The sequence below is a fragment of the Drosophila gunungcola genome (assembly GCF_025200985.1).
Source record: "Drosophila gunungcola strain Sukarami chromosome X unlocalized genomic scaffold, Dgunungcola_SK_2 000032F, whole genome shotgun sequence".
Taxonomy (NCBI): domain Eukaryota; kingdom Metazoa; phylum Arthropoda; class Insecta; order Diptera; family Drosophilidae; genus Drosophila; species Drosophila gunungcola.
Genome location: NW_026453186.1, coordinates 834852 through 856134, shown reverse-complemented (window position 1 = coordinate 856134; position 21283 = coordinate 834852). Strand labels below are relative to the sequence as shown.

Here is a 21283-nt window from a genome sequence, read left to right as displayed (position 1 = left end):
AAAAAATTGTAATTGCAAAGCGTGCCTTCAGTTATTTGTTTATTGATGAACAACAGTTCTTGCCTGCTAACACATACATTTCTCTAAATTCTTCTACTTTTATATTTTGTACTTCTATTTTTTATTTTAATTTATATATAAAAATAAAAATACAAACAGAATACTAAAAACTAAATTAAATTAAAATCGGCTACGATACATCTTTCTCTCCTCTCAAAGTGTGAATCCAGTATGTTCCCGAATATGTATCCACACTATCGATAACAATCGAGTACATCGATACTCTTTTCTTACACCCTTAATTTGTTTCTAGGTGTTGGCTGCCAATTGTAGAGTGCAAATGAAAAGTTACAGATTGGTGGCATCGTTAACAGAATTTTCAGTTATTTGTGTAGTTGAAGACGGGAATTTGTTTTGCGTATAAAGTTAACTTTGCGTGTAAGTAACGTTTCTCGTCAGCGTATTCAGTCCTGTGAATGAAAATTGATAGAAAAATTACTGATCTATGGTAATGTGTGTGTATGTGCTAAATGAAAATTTTCATGCTCGAGGTATGAAGATGCAGTCCCAGTATTTTGCGCTTACATATATGATTATCAGGGCCCAGTTTCGCGTTTTTGTACACGGTTTTCGGCATACAAAATGATTTATTTGTTCCCGTAAAAAAAAATTCAACGTTTAAAATTGATTATTTTTTTATCTATTTCTTTCTTACTCTTTGTCATGTGTGCGCTTACGCTATCGGCATTGGTGCGAATGCGACAAATATTCATCGCTACTGTTTTTGTCTCACCGCCTGCTTTCGGGGACTTCTGACCTGCTTTTGCTGCCGCGCTTTCAATTGCGCACGGCGCGTATCACTGGTCGTGCTGCTTACTCCCATCAGTTCGGCGTATACGCAGCGGTGGTGGTGCAAAATTGCAATTTTGGTGTACAAAAAAAGCAAAAGGAATATCCTATCCTCTATCCAACAGTGGCGAGAAATCCAAACGACAGGACGGGCAACATAAAGAAAAATTTGTATTTTCATCTTGTTGTACACAAGATAATTTTTTTTTTAAATATCCATAACAACAAATCAGTTTTTAATAAACGAAGGCAACCGAGCAGAGCAAAGCGGCGCAGGCTTAGGACCGTAATTCGTTATTAAAATCCGAGACAATTACAATTTAAACAAAACGAAACCGAAACGAAACGAAGGGAAGGCAGGAGACTGCTCGAAGCAAGGTTGGTGAAACTGAAACTATCGAAAAAAAAAAAAGATATATCCGACTGCACAGTTATTTCGCCAACCTTACGAATCGAATCACAGGAGCTATAACTATAGGAATCCGATTCCGAATTTTTCACTATAACATAGTTGAAGTATGAGCGCAAAGTATATTTAACAAAGCAAACTTTCTACAGGGATCTAAATACACCAACCGCACATTCATACAACTACAGCAACATTACTACTGTATTAACCCAAACCAAAAAATCAAATAGTTCAATTGGCAGAACAGAAGACAAACTTAAACGTCTGAATAAATGCACAAGAATAGTATGCGTGAATAGTATTGCAAAACCGAAACCAAAACCAAAACCAAAAACTAAACCAAAATCAAACCAAAACTAAAACGAAACTCTTGCAGAATCGGTTGATTTATCCATACTAGACAGTGCACAAACTAATCGTCGTATGCAAGCGTGATCATAAAAAGCTTTTCATTCACATAAGCTTCTGGCCAGCTTACAAAATAATTCGCGTGAGTACCATTATCTTTTCCGAACACTCAATGTTAAGGTTTATGAATATACATTTGTTTACTTTTCGATACTATAGCACTGCATCAGCATCTGCAAAGCGAAGCCAAAGCGACAGCGAGTGGGGAAAAGCAGAGCACAGGATCTGGAACGCCGGTTGCACAAATAAATATACTATTATACCACACAAATCCGAAACTCGAATCGACGAAACAGTAGCAGGAGCAGAAGCACAAGAAGCGGTAGCAGAAGCAGAAGCAAGGATCAGTTGAAGACGTCTCAACGATAAAAAGATGAATGAACTAGACAGTCTCAGGCAGGAAGCCGAATCCCTAAAAAATGCCATACGGGATGCCCGGAAGGCGGCCTGCGACACATCCCTGTTGCAAGCAGCCTCCTCTCTGGAACCCATTGGCCGCATACAGATGCGCACCCGGCGTACATTACGCGGCCACTTGGCGAAAATCTACGCCATGCACTGGGGCAACGACTCCAGGAACCTCGTGTCAGCCTCACAGGACGGTAAGCTAATCGTGTGGGACTCGCATACCACGAACAAAGTCCACGCCATTCCACTACGATCCTCATGGGTGATGACCTGTGCGTACGCTCCATCTGGCAGCTATGTGGCCTGCGGTGGCCTCGACAACATGTGTTCAATTTACAACCTAAAGACGCGAGAGGGTAATGTTCGTGTGTCCCGAGAGCTGCCGGGCCATGGTGGCTATCTATCATGCTGCCGCTTCCTGGACGACAATCAGATAGTTACCAGCTCCGGCGACATGTCGTGCGGCCTGTGGGACATCGAGACCGGCCTGCAGGTCACCTCGTTTCTGGGCCACACCGGCGACGTGATGGCGCTCTCGCTGGCTCCCCAGTGCAAAACGTTCGTCTCCGGTGCCTGCGATGCATCCGCCAAGCTCTGGGACATTCGGGAAGGAGTCTGTAAACAGACCTTCCCCGGCCACGAATCTGATATCAACGCGGTGACATTTTTCCCCAATGGACAAGCATTTGCCACCGGCTCGGACGACGCTACCTGTCGACTCTTCGACATCCGTGCCGATCAGGAGCTGGCCATGTACTCGCACGACAACATCATATGCGGCATCACCTCTGTGGCATTCTCGAAGAGCGGCCGTCTGTTATTAGCGGGCTACGACGACTTCAACTGCAATGTGTGGGATACGATGAAAGCTGAACGGTCTGGTATACTCGCCGGTCACGACAACCGTGTATCCTGTTTGGGCGTCACCGAAAACGGCATGGCGGTGGCAACAGGATCGTGGGACTCCTTCTTGCGTGTATGGAACTAAACAAAACAAAAAAAAAAAAAAGAAAAATAACTTCAAAATGCATTAAAGGGTGGGGTGGGGTCAGGTCAACGGTTGCGCAGTCTGCGGATAGTGTTTCACCACCCATCATCTACATTGTGATCTAATGTAAATGATGATTCGGTGTTACCTCTGTGGTTAATATAAAATGAGTGCCGGACGTTTTGAATATGTGGGCGCAGCTAGTTGACTAGAACGTAGACCACAACAACAAAGAACTTTATATACAACATTATTTATATTGCTATATACTTATTAACTAAAATTATACAAAAAAAAAAAAAGAAAAGAAAACCGCAGACATACGCAGCAACATACAAATAGACATACACACGCATACAAGAATATTATTAGTGTAAATGGAAAATTGAAACAAAAAAAAAAAAAACTAAAACTAAAACAAAAACAACAAAAATGAAAATGAAAAAAATGAAAACGAAAACGAAAATTAAAACGATGGGCCCGCTGATAGTCAGTTGTTTAGTCAGATTTCCGGTTACAGCTACAGTTTAAAACGTACGTAAATTAAACTTAGTTCAAATCGTATTTCAGTGGTGAGTGCAACTGATGGAACTCCCAGGAGTGCGCCAACACCGTATTGCGTATTGCGTATTGCGTCAGTCAGTCAGTCAGTCGTTTGCACTTTGTAAAAGAAAAAGAAGGTATCATTGTAATCATGTATGTCAACAAGTAAATACATATTCTTTTGCGTATAATACATAAACTTCAGAATGTGGATCCTGATGAAGGGAAGTCAAATAAAGTTAAAGCATTTAAAAAATAAAAAAAAAAAAAAAATCACGGCAAACCTAAAAGTAAACAAAAGAAAACCAAACAAAACAAAAAAAATTGCGTAATAAACTTTATAAATCAAGTAATGAAAAAAAGTAAACAAAACACTATAACAAATTTTTGTCTTATTATGTTTAAGTCCCTAATTTATATACAAACAAAAATAAGAATGATTTAAATAACATATATGTAAACTATGCATTAGTGAAAAAGTGGAAAACTATTTATATATAATATGATGGCCATATAAGCTATAACAATAAATTGAAAAACACCTTTAAATCTTATAATACATTTATAAATGTTTAACAAAATCTTAACAAATACATTCATAGAATTGCGGCAGTAAGGGCATTAAAGCATCATGGAAATAATTTGAGCATACAATTCATCCTCTCACTACAATTGATACAGTTGAATTTTGTTCATTTGTTCTCCTAAATTCTTATGAGGTTTTACAAATATGGCTTATATGAGGTTTGAATATGCAAAAATGATTGTAGAATGCAAAAACTAAAGCTTATATTGTGCAAATACTGATATTGTCTTGCTGTCTTACGAATATACTGAATCATCAAGTTCTTATCTACTTTTTTTTTTGTTTTTAATTAATTTTAAGAGGTAATAGGAAATAGGAAATTCGCGGAAACCAATTCCAGCATTCTGAAATCCTACTACTATCATGTTTCATTAAAAATTGTAATAAACTGAATAGTTTATTGACCTTCTTGTAGTATTTTTTTACAATAATATGTTGGTCCGATAGGTAAATTGTGATTTAAAGTGAATAGTTTTTCAAGCAACGAGGAACCCTAAACCGATACCAATACCAATCCCAATCAAAAATCTAAATCAACATTTAAAATGGACAAAATTGTGTATTTTTACCAACTTTTGATGCTTGATAATATTGTACCGAATATTCCTATGTATATGTGTAACTATTGGTAAGCTTACAACAGCTGCAGTTATTTGAGCTCTGCTTTTTCACCATAGATGGACTTACTTATTTTTAGAGTACATTCTGGACATTCTGGACGGCCATTTTAAAACTAATGCTGTTTCAAAACTATGAATAAATTATGAAAAGAAAACTTTGTAACATTTAAATAATAAAATATAACAAAAATATGATTATCTTATTGTTTAACTCAAACAAGGAATAGTTCAAGTTTGTCTATTTTGCAAAAAAAAAGTAAAATTGCGTGAATTTGCGTAGTCAAATCGTCAAAGTAAGTCCATCTAAGGTTAATAATAATTACGTACGCACTTTACGAATTGTCAGGAATTTTTTACTCCAGCAGTAAGTTTAATTAAAATATTTTTCTATCACAGCCCAAAACGGAATATAGTAACGTGTTTTTTATTTTTAACTGTTTTTTTGTTAGAGTACTTTGTTATGGGTACGCGCATCCTCCTCAAGTATGTTAATATCAGAACCCTTCTCTATGTATGTGTGTTTCCATGTAAATTTAATTATGTATACGTTATGTTTATATGTATGCCACAGGATCATATATATGCGCATATATGTATTGTAATTTAATTACTGTTTTATTTGTCTACATAAATCGACAAATTTAATAAAATGGTTTATTTGTAATTAGTTATTAACAATAATTAAAAGCTGTCAACAAACAATTGAAATTTAAATAAAACATGGTCATGTAATAAACATACATACAAACATACATATTTAAAACTGAAAACTGAAGATTACTAACATTAATTTATAATTTGTGTCATAGCCGTCAACTCAGCGTTATATCTAGAATAAATAATAAAGAAAATTGTGTTAAGCAAATGCTACATATATCATTTAATGTACGTGTGGACGACATACATATGTACATGCCGAAAAACATTAATTAAGAGTTTGGTCTGTCAGGATTAACGGGTTAATAAAACTGGCATGCTAATAGTCATACATTTATATGCAATCAAATTAAATTTTTTTCAATTAAACACTTGGTCATTTCATATCTACTTTGACTTGCCGCTACATTGTAGTCCTAAAAGATAATTCAGTCTGGAAGTTTTACAGGATGCGGAACGATTGTAGAATAGAGTTAAAGAGTCGCACAGAATAAAGGATAACTCAATAAAAAAGGAATCTAAAATGACGGTTTTTACTTAGTAACAGAATTAGTTTCAGTATCAAATAAAAAAGTTTTTTTATTGCTTATATATTTATTATTCATATTTTTATTTATTTTTTTACGTATTCTAATTATTGTTCAGTAGCTGTGTTGATATTCGTATAATGATAAATACCCGCATTTCGATTTAAAATTTTTTTTAAATGATCAAATATAAAAATAGAATTTATTGTTCTGATACATTAGAAAAATAATACGATTATATTCAAGATTTGCTAAAACAAAATCCTCGGACAGCAGCGGGACTCGAGCCTGTAACCTCCCTTTTAGCCGGAGATAAATTCTTTTTTGCAGCTCGTGACGTCAATCTGTAATGAGGTTTCTAGGTTGCCAAACCGGATATGTCGTCGGGGATCAACAACCCTCCATTTGCCTTTGGGTCAAATGCCACCTGCTGAACCTCCTGCGGTTCAACCATTTCACAGTTATTGATTATCGGAGGACATTAAGCGACCCGATGAGCTCGTCAGCAGTTCCAGTTCCCATAAATTTCTTAGCCGTCGCCGTTTTTAGTCATTTTTTGAGGTCAACTTTCGAGTAAATCCTTTTCAAAATGATAGTTCATCGGATTATTATTATAGCCTGTGTTCTATGGCAAGTATTTCTAAAAGTAACTAATGGCTAGTTAAACTCTGCGACAAATAAAAAGATTAAGACATGAAACGTTTTAAAATAATTTTTTTATTAAGGCCAACAGTACGTATAAGTGATACAAATTGAAGCCAATGCACATACCAAAATCTATAGCTGCGATTTTTAGCTTGTGTACTATGGCAAGTATTTAAAAAAAAAGTAACTAATGGCCATTATAACTCTGCGACAAATAAAAATATTAAGAAACTAAACGTATCAAAATAAATTTTGTTATCAAGGCCAACAGTACGTATGAGTGATAAAAATTTAAGCCAGTATACCCTAAAAGCTTCTTTTACAACAGATTCCTTCTTAAAAGTCCCGCCAAATACAAATTAAAAATGATTAAAATTAACAGAAAATCATATTGTTTATTTTATTTACGTGGTTAAAGTTTAGTATTCATTAAATATGTCATGAAAAATATCGGCTTTTTAAACGCATAAAAACATGTGGATTTTAACATCCCAGACTGATGTTGTATTAGATGAGAAATTTTTAAAACAGTCAGTGTGGATAATGAATCTGTCTCTGAAGGTGTAGGGAACTTTTAGTTTAATGCGCCGGGAGCAAATATAACAAGATAATTTTTTATTGGGTTGCAGAAAAAATGTTCAAGCTATTTATGCACTGCACAATGTATTACATTACTTTTTGTAAAAGTCGGAATTGAAATTAGGGATGTCGAATATATTTAAGAAATCGTATCAACGATATTCTTTTTTTAAGAAAAATTATATTTTTTATATCGCTTCAAAATATTGATATATCGATATTTTTATCTTTTCATATGTTTTCAAAAAAGAAAGTTGTACTGTGCCCAACAATTAAAAGATACAGTCTATATAAATCAAACTAAACAAAATAATTCATTCGATTAAATTTTACATAAATATATAAAGCAAACATTAATATGAGGTTCAAGTTTCGTATGTATTAATATGAGCATCCTTTTTGGAGATTCAAGTTTTATATGTGTAATACAAATTAAGTATTTTTGTAGTGGCAATATATGGCTTCTACAAACTTTTAAAATAGGCGTTGCTTTATATTGAAATCCGTCAATCGGCTGCGGGTGTTTAAAAATCAAACGTTTTATGGTAGACGCAAATTGCTTTGAAAGCCCTAAACTATCAGGTATAACGATATAAAAAAAATCACTTTCTATTTAAAATATCAATATATTGATATTTCGATATATAATAGACATCGACAAAAACTAAGTTTTAGTGGAAAGAAAGTATTATAAGTATATATTATTAGGCAAGCCGATAGAACCGGCAAAGAAGGAAAAGACTTCGACGTTATATCGAAAACAACACAGTTGCGAAAAATATCGGTTTTATTGTGTGAGATATAAGTACAAAATTGAATAGCGCACTTCGAATTCCTGTAATTTATAAAAAATACTGAATGACTATTTATATTATTTTGTTTCATATTAAACTAGCCGACCCTTAAAACACGATTTTAAGAAAGTTTTCCAGAGTTTAGGGAATGTTGAGTTTAGGAAAGAATTAAATTAGAAAAAAAAATAGATAACCATTTATTAAATGAAATTGTAGCGTTGCAGAACTGGCTGTCAGGTATTTATCGATAGGCCACCAGGATGAAAAATAACCAATACTGAAGTAGATATTACTGGGAAATGAAATAGATATTTTCTTTAGTTTAAAGTTGGCACAAGCTTTTAGTGGGCTTTATATATGTAGATTAAAATTTGTTTTTAGTTCAGCGTTGCCACCTCCTTTAAGATGAATGTACACATGTACATACATGTAGAATACGCTATGTACTAGGCTTAATTGTTTTTCTTGTGCTTTACCGTTTCATGAAATGACGCTTTGATTGCATAGGCATTACATATTTACATATGCACAAAAAATAATTTCTGAGTATATAACGCATTACCTGAGTCTTCTCATATTCGAGCAGTTAACAATATATGACCTTCAATGTTAATTTTTCTGCAGTTTAAACAATATGTATATGTATGTATATACATATCTATGTACAAATGAATACATAAGACATACGTGTATAGTTACAAATTATATCATTAAGTTTGTTCATATTTATACACGCATACAAAGTACCATATATTCATTATTTCCAATTAATATTCATCAAGACATGGCTATATACATATGTACATACATATGTACCTGCAAACATATGCACATAACTACCGGCAACCACACTTGGTATGAATGCATATTCTTATGTATAAATGTACGTACATACATTCAAATACAAAATTCGCATGTCTGTATGACGAGCAAAATTTGCTCTCTCAAAAGCTCAAAAATTCCAGCAACAAAATTGAGCAAATTGTATAACATAGCAAACATTTTTCAGGCAACCAATTAAAAAAGATTTTCAATTTTGGTGTGGTCAACTATAATTTTACAGTATATAATATTTTGTTAAATTAAAAATTTTTTGCTTAACATTATCGGGATTATTAAAAAACCAAATTCGGTTAAAATTTGTATGTTCATTATACATAAAACAATCTGGCTCAATGGTTTAAATATATTTTACTCACTGCTCCGTTTGTATTCGTTTTTTAATTTCTAACCTGTTAATAATTTTCAAAATCACGTAAATATATACATATGAATTTGCTAACAACATCCGATTTCCAAAAAATTGCCTCAGCAAAGTCTACTGGGTAACATTCAGCTTTAATATAAATTTGAGAGCAAAAGCTTTTTTTTGTGGTGGTTGCGTGTGACAGAAACGTCCTTCATCTGACTTTGAAAATTTTCTCGCCTAGGTCTACGCTCAATATTTCTCAGTTATCACAGTCGATTCCTTGCTGGCAAGCCGATAGGTACTGGACCTCTTCTCTCCGCGGATAACTACCAAGTCAAATACTAACTAGATTTCACTTTTTATTTCACACAGTGAATAAACAAAGAGTTAACCATGTCGAAGATTGGTATCAACGGATTTGGACGCATCGGTCGCCTGGTGCTGCGTGCCGCCATCGATAAGGGCGCCTCCGTGGTGGCTGTGAACGATCCCTTCATCGATGTCAGCTACATGGTGTACCTCTTCAAGTTCGACTCCACCCATGGACGTTTTAAGGGCACCGTGTCCGCCGAGGGCGGCTTCCTGGTTGTCAACGGCCAGAAGATCACCGTCTTCAGCGAGCGCGACCCGGCCAACATCAACTGGGCCAGCGCTGGTGCCGAATACGTTGTGGAGTCCACTGGCGTTTTCACCACCATCGACAAGGCATCCACTCACTTGAAGGGCGGTGCCAAGAAAGTCATCATCTCGGCCCCATCTGCCGACGCACCCATGTTCGTCTGCGGTGTCAATTTGGAGGCCTACAGCCCGGACATGAAGGTGGTTTCGAACGCCTCGTGCACCACCAACTGCCTGGCTCCCCTGGCCAAGGTCATCAACGACAACTTCGAGATTGTGGAGGGTCTGATGACCACCGTCCATGCCACCACCGCTACCCAGAAGACCGTGGATGGTCCCTCTGGAAAACTGTGGCGTGACGGTCGTGGCGCTGCCCAGAACATCATCCCAGCTTCCACTGGAGCCGCCAAGGCCGTTGGCAAGGTTATCCCGGCTCTCAACGGCAAGCTGACTGGCATGGCTTTCCGTGTGCCCACTCCCAATGTGTCCGTCGTCGACTTGACTGTCCGTCTGGGCAAGGGAGCTAGCTACGATGAGATCAAGGCCAAGGTCCAGGAGGCTGCCAACGGACCTCTGAAGGGAATTCTCGGCTACACCGACGAGGAGGTCGTCTCTACCGATTTCCTCAGCGACACCCACTCGTCTGTCTTTGACGCCAAGGCTGGCATTTCTCTTAACGACAAGTTCGTTAAATTGATCTCTTGGTACGACAACGAGTTTGGATATTCCAACCGCGTCATCGATCTGATCAAGTATATGCAAACCAAGGATTAAATAATTGATTAACCACCCGCACATATTGAAGTTAGTAGCGCGGTAAATTAAGCGAGACATCAGAAATATCCAGAAATGGCATCACATAATGCTTGTGCTCCCCGGTGGAGCATCACTATGCGCAATTAAATATGCTTCTGTTTTTGCTCTTCAATTTGCCAGCTATATTGGAAAAATTTGAATACATACCTCCATATACGCATAAATATGTTAACTGTTGTTGAATAAAATTTCACTCTGTGTGTAGTTGTAAAAGTATCCATGATTACGCATTTAAATACAAATTTTTGCATTTTTATTTGACGATAGGACGTTAAATAGCTACCAGGGAAAAATGATTAATCTATAACCCCAATTATAGATAAGAATTCTTTAATGGCGATAAAGCTAGTTGTAATTTTTTCTGTAATTTTGTTTTCGAACGACACAAACGGGGTGATACAAAGTTTTTTCAAAAACGGTCTTCGAAGAAAGGCTATCTGCTGGGCTAACTATATCTTAGCCCAAAAGTTAAATATTACAGGATTAAACACTAATTGTTTATTTCAGGTAATGCACTAACAAACCTTCTTATGTACATATGTATGTATGTACTCATGACCTGTTTTTATGATGAAAGTTTAATGAATTCGTGAAATTAAAATAGTCCGCTTACGCTAGGCAAATACGAATTCATGAAATTAAAGCACCCATGACTGGTCCCAAAATCGCGGATATAGGAAAGAGCTTAAACTGGCATTAGTTTGCAACGTCGTTTGGAGTAAGCAAAAGCTTTTGGTACATTTAAAGAGGACAAAAATGTTGTTAGTTTCCATATCATGAATTTGTTGCATGATATAACATTCCATAGGTATGATAATGTTGAGAAAGTTTTTGTTGATTGCTTTACACTTAGCAAATAAACTGTAAAGGACCAGGGTCAGTATGCCAAATATTCATACATATTCATATGTATGTATGTTCATATATACATACATATGACTGCTGTAAGATTGCGAAAGCTAATTAGCGATATTCGAAAGGGGCAAAAAAGTTTATCTACACATATCTATATGCCTGGTGATGCTACCCACGAACATACATACATACATATGTAGTACATATTATGTACATATATAAAAACAGCTGACAAACATTATAATAGTCTTTACTCCTAAAATACTCCTTCCCTTTCCGTATTAGTGTTATGGTACTAGTAAATCTATTATTACATTAATACATTTACATATTGCCGTAAGGATTCGTATTTCGTATGTGTAGGTGAAAAAAATTTAAAAAGTCAGATTTTACATATGTATGTATAAACGTATTCTACGTTGACCCTTTTTTGACGAATTGGTGATTTGTGAGAATAGACGTTTAACATTTTCGAAAACTCCTAACCATTCCCCTGGGATGAGTTTTGTAGGAAGTCGAACACATATTTAACTGGGGGTTAAACTTTGTGGTGTGACCAGACTCTGAACTATGGTACGGGCTCACTGTCAATCAGATGGGTTTGTTGACAGCCAAAAATAAACATATTAAATAAATATGAAATGCAACGGTAATTCAGTAGGTACAAACATATTTGTCTAGCTTTGTTTTGACGGGATCACTGTCAATTTGGCTTATTTGCCAATAAAAATTTCTCGATAGGTAAGTCTTAGTAATTGAAAATAAGGTTTTTTATAGTAATAGCTTCTGCTTTTATTAAATTTCTAATAAAAACTGCGACTTCGGGTTTATTAAACAATTATTGACTATCGATACTTTTCATATGCAAATAAGTAGTGTGAATAAGCGTGTATAAGAATCGATTTTCGCTGATGTGAGAACAAGTCCAAAACCTTAACATCAATGGGTTTTTGGGAGCGTTTCTATCGGTATCGATATTTAATCGTTTGGTATCCAGTCTTTGTCGATAATTTAATAAAGACGGGCACACTTATTTTCAGAACATTTTAATACTGGCATGTAAATAAAATAATCAATTGATGAAACCCTTAAATAAAATGTGATTTATTGGACATGCAATTGTAACCATTGGACATAATCTATCATAGCAAGTATCGACTTCTTGTTCCTGCTTATGTGAGTTTAAGTTGTCAAGTGAAAATGCTATAACTGGTGTATTTCTGAAGTGGCGAACAAAGAGTATGTTTTCCAAGTGATTTAATAAATGAGTTGTTTAACTGTTCGCTAATGTAGGAAATCTTTGTGCCCAGCAACAGAATTTAGAATTCTCATCTTACGTATGCGAAGAGTGAACATAAAATGTATACATATTGGTATATATGTGTGTATGTGGAAATATATGTGCGGATCTCATTAATATTTAATAATTGTAAACGGTGACAACACATTTTGGATACTTTCGTTAATACTAAAGCATTTTTTAACGGAGTTTAAACTACAATATTCACATGTATTAAAATGTTAATAGATGTTCAGTTGCACATGTGCAACAGTCCGATTCTCTATACATATGTATGCCTATCTATTTTTGGTATATGTACATTTAAATTTTCAATGTTGTCCATAAATGAGTTACACAAATGAGTTTAACTAACGGTCACAAATGTTTAGTAACTTTTACTAGAATGTGTATATGCCTAAGCAGCAAAACTATTTGTTATGTGTGTATATATGTGCATATGGGACGCTCCATGTCAACTTGACTATCGTATTGGCAACTTCGTGTATACATAAGTATGTATGTATGTAGTGAATTTTAAGTGAAACGAAACATATATTAAGTGTTTGAAAAGTGTATCAGGAAAAGGTCTTGAAGAAAAAAAACATTTGTTATGATTTCTTACAATTTTCTAATCTGAAATAGTTTTCCAACAAGACGAAAGTCACCCCGATTTGCTACAATTTGTTTTATTGTTTCGTTGGAACGCCAACGTCCCATTTACATTTTAACATACGCACATATATGCCTATGGGTACATACATATGTGGGTCAATGTAGACAATACTCATAAAACCTACATAATATAACAGCACTTTGCGTTGTTTATTTGGGCATGTCGGTATGTATGTACCTATGAATTTTCATTAAAATTTTCGTGCTAATATTTACTTTAACGGTCCAGTTCTAGGTCACTTTTCACCAGTGATGCAAATATAATCATAAATGCGTGTTTAAAGTTTAAAGTTTGCCAACGTTCGTTATTGACATATTTAAGCTGGCCAACTGGAATCAGTATGCCTTTCCATAAAAAATTATAAACAATTGGATTTCGAAGACTGAACGCCAAAAGCATAGGTTTGTAAAAAGTGCTTAATAATAATTTGAGCTTAAAATTGTTTCCATAAATTTTATTGTAGGTTTTTACTTATTTTAAAAGGAATAAATTCAGAATTGTGTGGTTCATAGGGCGGCAAAGGCGTGGTCATAATTTGAATCCTGACTAACTTGTTTCCCGCTTATTATTTTATTTCTTGATGCAAACTAAGAAAGGTTTGTCTTTCAATTTTTTTTTGGAACACCACTTAGCAAAACACACCACAAAGAAAAGGTGTATTTGCATTTAAATAAATGGCATTCCTTATTTCTCTTAAAGTTATAAACCTTAAAGTTATAAACATTATTTATGGATGCTTCGTCGATAATGATGACGCCCCATATATTGTAGTAGTCAATTTTTCAGATACAGTGTTGGTCTTATATTTGATCTTTTATATGTATTTACACAGATTATAAAAATTGTAAGGCCTTGTACAAAATTATCTGCTTAATACGATTGTAGTACCATGATTGTGAAATTAATTCTTATAACTTTCGGTTTCAAAACCCCAAAAAAAAAAAAAAAATGGAATATATTATTAAAGCAATTCATCATATCAAGACAGAAAATCTATATACAGTATTCTTTATACCAGAAAGAGTATACATATAAGCAAGATAATATACTCGATCCTTATAGAAAGTTTTTGAAGTCCACTAACAAAATGCATTGGTTTTCCAACTTACAGATATATCTATCGCATGCTATCATGTTCACGAGAAGACACCGCTCTGTTGAGGGTTCAGGTTCAGGCAGATCGAAGTCCGAAAAGCTGAATTTGTAGGATGCTGAAAGAAAAAATGCACAAATAAGGTACTTGACACATTTTCCTGCTTCAAGCTTGCTTAATCCATGCCTTATATATATTTCTAATTACTCTTTCAGAACCCGCTTGTTAATAACCCTCTGCCATTAAGCATATAGAAGGGCAGCCAACGTTTAAGCATGAAAGTACAACATATAATCCAGTGTGCATGCCCTGCATAAGAACCCTTACAAAAGGTACCGCGCTCGCATCCAGTTTAGTATTGGGTTTCGGCCAGAGCCCAAGTCCAAGCCTAAGCCCAAGCCCCAGCCCAAGCCAAAGCCAAAGCACTCGAGATGGGAGCCAACACTTCGAGCAGCAGCAGCAGCAGCTATCCGACGGTGGCCTCAGCGGGAAGTGCCGGGAACAGTAACTCCAGCAGCTCCAATGGCAACCTATCGGCCGGCCTGCCCATGGGCATGGCGGAAATGTCCTCATCAGGTGCCTATGGCCTGGGCGGCAGCGGCAGTGGCAGTGGCAGTGGCTGTGGCCCCAGTGGCGGCGGGAATGCGGCCGGAGCTCCGGGGATCGTGATCAGCGGAGGAGCACATTACCACCGCGACCAGCGGCGGAAGCGGGCCACTGGCTTCGCGACCCTCAAGCGCAAGTTCATACGGCGACGGCGCTCCTCGAAGGCATGTGACCATGCCCGCGTCCTGCGTGACTTTGTGTCCGATTGGGCACCCGTAGAGTTGGCCGCCCTTTGCGAGGAGTTCGAGGCACTGTCGGCCCTGAGGGATTTGTCGGTTAGCAAACATTGTCGGGTTATCAACTGGTGCACAGCTCCTAACATGACTTCTCAATTCGATTGCAGGTGCAAGCTGAACTGGCCCGTCCGCCGGCAGCGACGTTCAAGCAGGATCTGGCTGCCATCTATGAGAAGAACTTGTGCACCGATTGTGATCTTGTCTTTCGCGGAACGATATTCTCGGTCCACCGTTCGATATTGTCGGCCCGTTGTGTATATTTTCGGGACCTGCTGGCCGGATGTCCTGGTTTCGGGGCGCGCATATGTCTTGAGTTGCCCACATCGCCCATTGATGTGCAGCTCTTCTCGTCACTATTACGCTACCTATACACCGGTGATCTGTGTCCCCACGATCCCAACATTGACATTAGTCTGTTGCGGCAGCTGGGCAAGGATTTTGGCACTCCCAATCCGCTGGAGCATGATCTGCGCTATCTGCTGGAGACCGGCGATTATGCAGACGCAGCCCTTGTCTTCACCGCAGACGGAACCAACGACTATCTCAGACAGGACTCGGGCACCTCGGAGTACGGTTTCCGGCCGAAGATTGAGCTTCCTTGCCATAAAGCGATATTGAGTGCGCGGTCACCGTTTTTCCGGAATCTAATCGCGCGTCGTACACGCAACATTGACGAGTACGTCGAGCGTTCACTGCACGTGCCCACGCGCATTGTGCTGGACGAGACGGTTATACCAAAAAGATATGCGCGGGTGTTGCTGCAGGCCATCTATCTGGACTCGGTGGACTTGTCGTTGATTTTGCGCGGCGTGGGATCGGGCACATCGGCCGGCTCGCTTGGCGAAGTCCATGCCCTGACCAACACGGGGCGAGTGCGGCCGACGACCCTCGAGGAGGCCATGGAGCTGTACCAGATCGGTCGATTTCTGGAGCTGGACATATTGGCCCAGGGCTGTGAGGACTTGATACTCGAATGGCTGTCCATCGAGACGTTGCCCACAGTGCTGAAGTGGGGCTGCCAGCCGCACGGGTCCGCCTGGGTCTTTCGCCAGGCCTGTCAGTATTTGAGGGAGGAGTTTGCCGCCGTCAGCTCCTCGCCGGTGTTGCACCAACTGGACAAATCTCAGCTGATACACATTCTGCACAGCAACTTCTTGCAGGCCTCCGAGCTGGAGGTGCTGCAGGCTGTCCTCAAGTGGGGCGAGCAGGAGCTCATTCGGCGCATGGAGGACAGGGAGCCCAACCTGTTGTCCCACACGGCCCACTCGGTGGCACGCAAGGGCGTGAAGAAGCGAGACCTGAGTGACATTGAGTTGCGCGAGATACTCTCGGAACTGCTGCCCCTGGTGCGAATGGACCACGTCCTGCCGCCGCACTGCGAGGTGCTCTGCCAGGCGATCCGACGCGGTCTCGTGAGCACTCCCCCCTCGCACATGATCGGCGACGAGCGGGAGAATCTGCGGATCAACGCCTGGATCCGGGGGGGAAAGAACCAGGGTCTGTACGTGCGACCGCGTCTGTTCATGCCCTACTTCGAGGAGGTTAAGGCGCTGCTGGAGGATCGCATGTCGTCGTCGCACCATCAGGTGGAACTGATGCGAATGCGCCGGTGTCGACATCCTCCCGACATCCCGGACACGCTGTACATGGTCTCGCACATGAACTCAAAGGCGAATAGTGATCTTAGCACCGTAGAGAGCCGTAGCACTGATGGCAATGTTGATATATTAGTAGGCGCCGCCGTGATTCCACCACCGGACAACCAAACACTGTTGGCCATGCGCAAACGGGAGCACAAGCTGCGCCAGTCGCCCATGTGCCAGCGGGCCCTGCTGCTGCCGCTCTCATCGAAGAGCGAAATCGACCGCCAAATCCGGCTGCGGGTGGTCAGGGAGTTCAATCTGCCCGACGAGGTGTCCGACCTGCTGGAGATCGCCCTGCAGACCAACCATCAGGGCCGGAACGAGAGCCATGCCGAGGAGACGGGCGGCGCGTCGACCTCGCAAAAGGATGACTCCCTGCTCGAGGACGATGATCAAAGTCCGCCGCCCTCGCCGGCGGCCACTTGCTCCGTTCCGCGACACACCGCCGTGGCGTCCGCGTTCCTGTCGCCCCTTGGCGCCGGCGGCGGCGGCTCATCGGCGGCCACGTCGTGCGGCACCGACGCAACACATCCCTGCTACAGTCGAAATCTCACCTTCCCACGCCACCACTCGAACGGCCTGATCGGTGTGGCCAGTGCGTTTGGATCCAGCTCGGGATCGGGTTCGGTCTCCGGATCGGGTTCGGGATCGGGGCCAACGCTGCAGTGCAGCTACTCGCGTCTCACGTCGGCGGCACATCAGCGCAACGATCTACCAGCCCTGATCACCGAGGGCGACTTCCGGTTCCCCCACGGCAACGGGCTGGTGGGTCTGGACATGGGCGCCGAGGGCGGCGCCTGTGGCCTGGATGCGGCCAACAGCCATCTGTCCGAAATGATGCCGGACGTGGCGATGGCCACGGCCTCGCTGGGTCAGCTCCACCTGAGCAACAACGGGGCCGGCGGGTGCGCCAGCAACATGGGCGGACGCGCTGTCAGCAGCAACAACGACATGTCCGAGAGCTTGCAATTAGATCTAGGCGATGGCCCCAGCCCTCACATAATTGGAAGTGCTGTCGGCTCAATGACTCTGCGGAATATACAGGTTAGTTGCACAGCACTCTCTAATCCGTAACTAAATTAAATTAGAAATTAAATGGTTTACTTTTTTTTTGAAGCACCAACTGCCAACAAACAACTATCACCACTTCATGCAGCGCTCGAACTCGCCATTTGAACTGCTGCGGCAGGGACAGCCATCGCCAACATCACATCCACAACATTCCGGGACATACAATTCTGGACCACCAAGGTTTTTATAGAGATTTCGAGTGGCCCCCGATCACGGGCATTATTTTAGCATGCCTTTCTGAATAAAAATCCGATACAATTAAAACTAAAAATCTAGATAAATAAAACAAACTACTAAATAAAAAAATGATACCCCTTTCCAACGATCTATCAATATACACATAAGCTGGCAAAAGAAAACAAATTTCCCTCAAAATGTTCTCAAACATTGGAATATCACTGTCGTTATTAAGTTCTAGTGAACCTATATAGTTTGACTCCAACGTTTCTGGAGCAATTTGGATTGTTAAACGGCCAACGGTAAGAATAATTGCAATAAATAATAGACTTTGAAATAGCCAAAAAAAAAAAAAAAAAAAATTGTTTGTTATGCTTTTAAAAACATCTAAATGGTTTGTGTTGAAACTCAACAATTTTACCCCGTTAAGGAATATTAAGAAACATTTGATTTCGTAGATTTCTCAAGGGTTTTTTTTTGCCTTGAACTAAAACAACACTACAAACCTTTGTTTTTCTCTTACTGAGTTATTAATTATATTAGGTTCATAAACAGAAAATACACATATAGACGGATTTCTGAATAGATAAGTAAGTATTGTGCATAATAAAATATCAAATATGGGTGTTTCTAAATATGATTACGAATTTAAGTGAATATTTTGTATTTTTGAGAGATCAACATTTTTCGAGTTGAAGCGACATAATTTTACAAGGAGTTACCATCGTCGTTCAATGCAAAATTGACCATATCATTTAAAATTTGGTATATTCTACAGAATAATTTTACAAGTAGTTAACTAAAGAGTTTCAGCTTGGTCAGAAGTTATTGCTAAAAAAGTTGGCTGAGCGCTGAACCAGAGAAAGGTGAAATAATTTTCTTTAGCCTTGTTTTCACAGCGACGAAAAATACTTTCCTGTTGTGAAAGAGAGCGAGAGGTCAATAGTTCACATAGTTTTCCTCAAGTTGGTAAGAGAGAAGGAAATCTAGAATATAGTACATATCGAGTCCCAGCCGCTTAACGAATGTAAGCAACAAAAATGTTATTTTACAAGAATGATATATTTTCCGAATACTAAAAAAGGCTAGTTTACTTATACCCGCTACTTGTAGAGGTAAAGGGTATTATTGTATTCGTTGAGAAGTATGTAACAGGCGGAGCTTTTCCGGCCATATAAAGTATATATATTCTTAATCAGGATCAATAGCCGAGCCGATCTAGCCATGTCCGTCTGTCTGTCCGTCCGCATGAATGTCGAGATCTCAAAAAATTTAATAGCTAAAGACAAGCAGATTCTAGTTTTTCTTACGCAACGCCAACAAACCGTGAATTTATACCATGTCATTTTGAGATATAAAAGAGAGAAGTTATTGGGCTGTTATATGTGTGTTTCTGTCGAAAAACCGATAAATAGTTTTTAAATCGTACTACTGATTTAGAAATTATTGAGTCATTGGGTCCTCTGCCGCCGCTCTGCCACCGCTCTGCTGTAACTGTGCCGGCAAATCGCTACCCTATATGCTCAATAGATTGGACCGTTGTGATCGCGGATGTAGAGAGACAGGAGAATTAAACAATTTCAGTTTTTTTTTAATTTGCAAAAACTTAATAAAACACTTTTAAGAAATCAGTTTTTGTAACAAAGTAATGGACAACAGTTGGAATGTCATACATCGTTGAAAAATTAATTAATTAATTAACCAACCAAATGGCTTTCACAATTAAACTGTTTAGTTTTTGAAAAAATTCATGAAATTAATTTTTTAAAATCGACCAGCTGCTCAAAACGTTCAGTCTTATGGCAATTTTGATTTGTGAAATTCATTTTATTCAATTTTTGTCGAACTTTATCTTCATTTTTTGCAAACAAAAACGTTTTTGGCTGTGAATTCCAATCGATTGGAAATTTTATCACGTATTTAACGATGTATATCATTCCACCCTTTGACCATTTCTTGCCAGAGTTTTAATACAAAAACCGATTTTTTAAATCCATATTTTGGGTTTTTGGAGATTTAACAAAAACAAACATTTCTAAAGGGTCTTTTTGTAGAAACTTGGCAAAACCATTACAGTAACTGTTTTGTACTGGCTACCTATAAAATCAATCCCGATCAATTTACAAACAATTCATTTTGTTTTGATACAAAACCCGACTTTTCAAAGCCGTGTTTTTAAAAATGGTAATTTTCGCTTTTTTTGTAAGGGGTTACATCATCATTTTTGGCCAAAATTTGAAAAACTGAAAAAATTTAAGCTGTGAATGCCCTTTGATTGGAAATTTTATGACGAGCCCAAAGATGTATGACATTCTAACTTCTGACATTTATTTTCCAGGTTTTTTAATCAAAAACTGATTTTTTTACTTTTTTTTTTGGGTTTTTGGCAAAATAAGAAAATAAAATTTTTCTTTTAGTTAGTTTTATACAGATGGCGACCTATAAAGTCCATTCCGATCGAGTTACTTAAAATTTCATTTTGTTTTGATATAAAAAACAATTTTTTAAAGCCGTTTTTTTTTTAAGGCCTATTATCGTATTTTTGATAAGGGGTTACATCATCATTTTTTGGCAAAACTTAAAAAACTGAACAAATTTTAGCTGTGAGTGCTTTGTGATTGGAAATTTTATGACGAATCCAAAGATGTATGACATTAACTTCTGGCAATTATTTCCCAGGCTTTTTATACAAAAACTACATTTTTTCGGTCTATTTGGGATTTTAGAGAAATGTCTCTTTGTTGTAACTTGGCCAAAACAGGTCAATTAGAAAATTGGTCATCAAATTAATTTTTTCAGAATTGACTGGGGCTAGAAAGTATAGGTTATGAGCTGCACAAAACACTATTTATTTTAGCTATGCGTGTTATTTTAAGCAAGTAACAACAAAAAAAAAATAGCATTCTTTTTTTTTTTTGCCAAAACTCATAGATGTGATTTTCGACAAAAAATTTTCTCTGCAAGGGTATGAGTATATGGACCGAAAGGAAAGTGAAGGTGCTAGCAGATGC

At 38.5% G+C, this 21283-nt stretch overlaps 3 protein-coding genes across 18 annotated transcripts; all 3 read left to right on the top strand.

Annotated features, from left to right (window-relative positions):
- Positions 1-278: 278 nt before the first annotated feature.
- On the top strand, positions 279-3374 carry LOC128260486 (guanine nucleotide-binding protein subunit beta-1). 6 transcript variants are annotated; one of them, XM_052993542.1, is made up of 4 exons: positions 279-438; positions 887-1227; positions 1635-1748; positions 1826-3374. In XM_052993542.1, the coding sequence occupies exon 4, from the start codon at positions 2040-2042 to the stop codon at positions 3060-3062; it is 1023 nt and encodes a 340-aa protein (XP_052849502.1). In that variant the 5' UTR covers positions 279-438; positions 887-1227; positions 1635-1748; positions 1826-2039; the 3' UTR covers positions 3063-3374. The 6 variants fall into 6 exon arrangements, with proteins under 6 accessions (XP_052849502.1, XP_052849499.1, XP_052849498.1 ...); XM_052993539.1 differs by having other exon boundaries at positions 1408-1748; XM_052993538.1 differs by lacking the exon at positions 887-1227 and having other exon boundaries at positions 1408-1748.
- A 5975-nt stretch (positions 3375-9349) lies between these two features.
- LOC128260503 (glyceraldehyde-3-phosphate dehydrogenase 2) lies at positions 9350-10878 on the top strand. The gene is made up of 2 exons (XM_052993568.1): positions 9350-9500; positions 9575-10878. The coding sequence occupies exon 2, from the start codon at positions 9596-9598 to the stop codon at positions 10592-10594; it is 999 nt and encodes a 332-aa protein (XP_052849528.1). The 5' UTR covers positions 9350-9500; positions 9575-9595; the 3' UTR covers positions 10595-10878.
- Positions 10879-12501: 1623 nt separating this feature from the next.
- LOC128260559 (BTB/POZ domain-containing protein 7) lies at positions 12502-18397 on the top strand. 11 transcript variants are annotated; one of them, XM_052993681.1, is made up of 7 exons: positions 12502-12667; positions 13583-13615; positions 13681-13847; positions 14558-14682; positions 14755-15420; positions 15489-18068; positions 18142-18397. In XM_052993681.1, the coding sequence occupies exons 5-7, from the start codon at positions 14971-14973 to the stop codon at positions 18283-18285; spliced, it is 3174 nt and encodes a 1057-aa protein (XP_052849641.1). In that variant the 5' UTR covers positions 12502-12667; positions 13583-13615; positions 13681-13847; positions 14558-14682; positions 14755-14970; the 3' UTR covers positions 18286-18397. The 11 variants fall into 11 exon arrangements, with proteins under 11 accessions (XP_052849641.1, XP_052849639.1, XP_052849632.1 ...); XM_052993679.1 differs by having other exon boundaries at positions 13416-13611; XM_052993672.1 differs by having other exon boundaries at positions 12502-12730; positions 13416-13611.
- The last annotated feature ends 2886 nt before the right edge of the window (positions 18398-21283 follow it).

Excerpts from the sequence above, each read along its gene's own strand:
- LOC128260486 (XM_052993538.1), top strand. The coding sequence starts at position 2,040 with ATGAATGAACTAGACAGTCTCAGGCAGGAAGCCGAATCCCTAAAAAAT.
- LOC128260503 (XM_052993568.1), top strand. The coding sequence starts at position 9,596 with ATGTCGAAGATTGGTATCAACGGATTTGGACGCATCGGTCGCCTGGTG.
- LOC128260559 (XM_052993682.1), top strand. The coding sequence starts at position 14,971 with ATGGGAGCCAACACTTCGAGCAGCAGCAGCAGCAGCTATCCGACGGTG. Across the intron at positions 15,421-15,488 it reads CGGCCCTGAGGGATTTGTCG|GTGCAAGCTGAACTGGCCCG; the intron begins GTTAGCAAACAT and ends ATTCGATTGCAG. Across the intron at positions 18,069-18,141 it reads TGACTCTGCGGAATATACAG|CACCAACTGCCAACAAACAA; the intron begins GTTAGTTGCACA and ends TTTTTTTTGAAG.